The 3,913-nt window shown below is 34.0% G+C and overlaps 1 protein-coding gene across 1 annotated transcript; it reads left to right on the top strand.

Annotated features, from left to right (window-relative positions):
- The first annotated feature begins 537 nt into the window (after positions 1–537).
- Positions 538–2,983, top strand: LOC131624256 (L-type lectin-domain containing receptor kinase IV.1-like). The gene has a single exon (XM_058895208.1). The coding sequence runs from the start codon at positions 659–661 to the stop codon at positions 2,666–2,668; it is 2,010 nt and encodes a 669-aa protein (XP_058751191.1). The 5' UTR covers positions 538–658; the 3' UTR covers positions 2,669–2,983.
- Positions 2,984–3,913: the final 930 nt, after the last annotated feature.

Below are 3,913 nucleotides of genomic sequence, written 5' to 3'. Positions count from 1 at the left end.
TTCGAGAGATCCCTTTATAATTTTCGGTCTCAAGAAAATCGTAAATTAATAATTCATAGAAACTGAAAAAATATTACACATTATTGAAATATGATTCAATAGTTGTCTGTTTTCCTTTAAGAATACATTGAACACATTTGTTCCTTTTATTTACATTTATCGAACTTCAAAAGTCATTATTGATTTCCAATACATATGAACACAATAGATACTAATTTACGTTGAGTCTCAACGTTCGCTGCAATGTAATTCTAAGAGGCATAGACAAATTTGCGTTTTTGTTTAGTATGTACAATATAATTACTTAAAAACTTTTAAATTAATAATTATTAATTTATCGATAAATTAATAACTCTCTAAATTGATAAATATCTCCAGTCCTCACATTATTAATTTAAAGAGTTTCTACTTGTATTAGTAAAAATATTTTAATAAATAAAGCTAATTTTATTACTTAAATCAACAAAACAAATTATTTTCTTAAAAATCTTATAAAACTAAGTAAAACACTTTTTAGAGATGGGATAGTATTTGAAGCTAAGTTAGGTTCCATGACATTTCTTAGTAGGCTCCATATGAGACTAGAGAAATTTATTGTTTTCTTTCTTTTAAGGCAAATATCATACAACGCAAGAAACATCATTCACAAACTATAGTCATGTTCCACAATCTTATGCTGGTGCTGTTTTTTCTGGCTACAGTTGTAGCAAGTAAAGATGTTAGTTTCATCTATAATGGATTCCAATCATCTCATTTGTATCTTGATGGTATTGCTAAGTTAACCTCCAATGGGTTACTCAGACTCACCAATGATACAACGGAACAAAAGGGACACGCTTTCTATCAAAATCCTATAGTTTTCAAGAATACTTCCAATGGAAGTGTGTCTTCTTTCTCAACTACTTTTGTATTTGCCATAAGACATGATATTCCAACTCTTAGTGGTCATGGAATTGTTTTTGTTGTTTCACCAACAAAAGGGTTACCATATTCACTACCAAGCCAGTACCTTGGTCTATTTAATAAATCCAACAACGGAAAGAGTAGCAACCATGTTTTTGGAGTGGAACTTGATACTATTGTAAACAGTGAGTTTAATGATATCAATGATAACCATGTTGGTATTGATATCAACGATTTAAGTTCAGTTAGTTCAACTCCTGCAGGATATTATGATAATAATGGTCAGTGGAAGAATTTGACCCTTTTCAGTGGCTATCCTATGCAGGTTTGGATTGAATATGATGGTGAAAAGAAGAAGATTGATGTTACTTTAGCTCCTATTAGTGTTGCTAAACCAAAACAACCTTTGTTGTCATTTGTCAAAGATCTTTCTCCAATTCTTCACAATAGTATGTATGTTGGGTTTTTATCAGCTACTGGCACAGTTCAAACTTCTCATTATATTCTTGGTTGGAGTTTTAAGGTTAATGGTCAAGCTCAAAGCCTTGTGATTTCTGAACTTCCTAAGCTACCAAGACTTGGTGATAGAAGAATATCCAAACTTTTAACTGTTGGGTTACCTTTGATTTTGCTAAGTTTGGTTTTCATGATAAGTTTAGGGGTTATTTATTTCATCAAAAGAAAGAATAAGTTTGCTGAATTGCTTGAAGATTGGGAGCATGAATACGGCCCTCGTAGGTTTAAATTCAAAGATTTGTACTTTGCCACAAAGGGTTTCAAGGAAAAAGAATTATTGGGAGTTGGTGGATTTGGCAGAGTCTACAAAGGTGTGATGCCAGGTTCCAAACTTGAGGTTGCTGTGAAGAGGGTTTCTCACGAATCGAGACAAGGTATGAAGGAGTTTGTGGCGGAAATTGTTAGTATCGGTCGTCTTCGTCATAGAAATCTTGTTCCACTTCTTGGTTATTGCAGGCGAAAAGGTGAGTTACTTCTGGTCTACGATTACATGTCTAATGGAAGTTTAGACAACTATTTATACAACCAACCTAATGTGAGCTTGAATTGGAGTCAAAGATATAGAATCATCAAAGGTGTTGCTTCAGGTTTGTTTTATCTTCATGAAGAATGGGAGCAAGTTGTGATTCATAGAGACATAAAAGCTAGTAATGTGTTATTAGATGGTGAAATGAATGGTAGATTGGGAGATTTTGGTCTTGCAAGGTTGTATGATCATGGTGCTGACCCACACACAACTCATTTGGTTGGAACTGTAGGGTATCTAGCTCCTGAGCATACTAGAACAGGTAAAGCCACTAAGTTTTCTGATGTGTTTTCTTTTGGTGCTTTTGTTCTAGAGGTTGTTTGTGGCAAGAGGCCTATCTATCATATAGGGGGAAATGAGAGTGTAATTTTGGTTGATTCTGTTTTTGAGTATTGGAAAAGAGGTGAGATTCTTGAGGCAAAAGATGTAAATTTGGGAACATATTATGTGTTTGAAGAGGTTGAGTTGGTGTTGAAACTTGGCTTGTTGTGTTCACATTCAGAACCTTTGGCTAGACCAAATATGAGGCAAGTTGTGCAGTATTTGGAGATGGATATACCATTGCCTGATTTGTCTTTGCTTAGTTTATCTTCTTCTGGATTAACTTTTAGGTACCAAGAGTGTTTTGAGGACATTCCAATGTCTTATCCATCTTCAATGGACAAGACTATGTCACATACTTCTGTGTCAATTTCTGAGTCACTTCTTTCGGGTGGTCGCTGATTTCAAGAGGCATGTGAAATGGATGCTTAGTTAGTCTATTTGGATTTTTCTTAATATGCTATATGAAAATTGAAATCATGTTTGAGTGAACATTGTAATAGATACAAGAAAGCTTTTTTTTCTATTAAACTATTCTGTTTTCATTTTGCCATTTATGTTGTCTGAGTTTGTTTCTTGAGTACAAGAAAGAAACTACAATTATTATTCAGCAATATCACACAGTGAATCAATGTGAAAGTTACAGAAAGAAACTATTTGATACTTCACCAGAGTAACCACTTTTGGGAAACTAAAATGAAGACACAAATGATAGAAGAATAAAAGTTTGCATTGCCTACTCATGAATGAGTAATTACAAATTTGATTGTACAATGATCAAGCACACCATTTATATATCACCTATAGTTGGTTACTGCCACTAACTAACTCATAACAACTTGTAACAACCAACACAAGTTAGTTATTGTTAACCTAGTCTAAAGATCATATAGAGTATTGAGCTGACTTGTTGAGTAAGTAACTATATTCTTCACCATCATTCTTCATATTTAGCATCCCCCCTAAGCTAGAGAATATGTTCATCATTCCTAGCTTGCTTTGAAGATTGTTGAATGGTCCTACATGCAGTGACTTAGCAATGATATCAACAACTTGGTCCTTTGATGCAATCGGAAGCAAGTGAAGAACTCCAGCTTATTGAACCTTGTCTCTTACCACATGACAATCTATCTCAATGTGTTTAGTTCTCTCAAGAAATACTGGATTTGCAGCTATGTGAAGTGCTAACTTGTTGTTACTGGAAATCACAAAAGGAGAAGGGTGATTGATGTGGAAATCTTGCAGCAAATACATGATCCATTGACCTTCGCATGTTGCTTGAGTCAATTCTCAACAGAGCCATTAGAATGTAATTTGATTTTAAACACCCATCTATATCCAATAGTTTTCTTATGATCAGGAAAGGGAACTAGTTTCCATGTGTTAGTATTTTGCAATGCAGCCAATTCATATTGGATAGCCTGAATCCAATTTGTATCACAAATGGCCTCATCATATGAATGAGGTTCAGAAATAGATGACAAATTGAATATGTATTTGGTATCAGCAGTATGGATACTATGGTAAGATATGAAAGAAGATAGTGGATACTTACTTGGAGAAGAAGTTGATGCATTAACCAACTGAGCAGGTTGGATTGTATTCTCAATCAAATTGCAATGATAATTCCGTAAGTATGAAGGAGGT

Source organism: Vicia villosa, unplaced genomic scaffold, assembly GCF_029867415.1.
Source record: "Vicia villosa cultivar HV-30 ecotype Madison, WI unplaced genomic scaffold, Vvil1.0 ctg.000113F_1_1, whole genome shotgun sequence".
NCBI lineage: Eukaryota > Viridiplantae > Streptophyta > Magnoliopsida > Fabales > Fabaceae > Vicia > Vicia villosa.
Note: the sequence above shows the minus strand (reverse complement) of the source record. Positions and strands in the feature narration are given on the sequence as shown.

Excerpts from the sequence above, each read along its gene's own strand:
- LOC131624256 (XM_058895208.1), top strand. The coding sequence starts at position 659 with ATGTTCCACAATCTTATGCTGGTGCTGTTTTTTCTGGCTACAGTTGTA.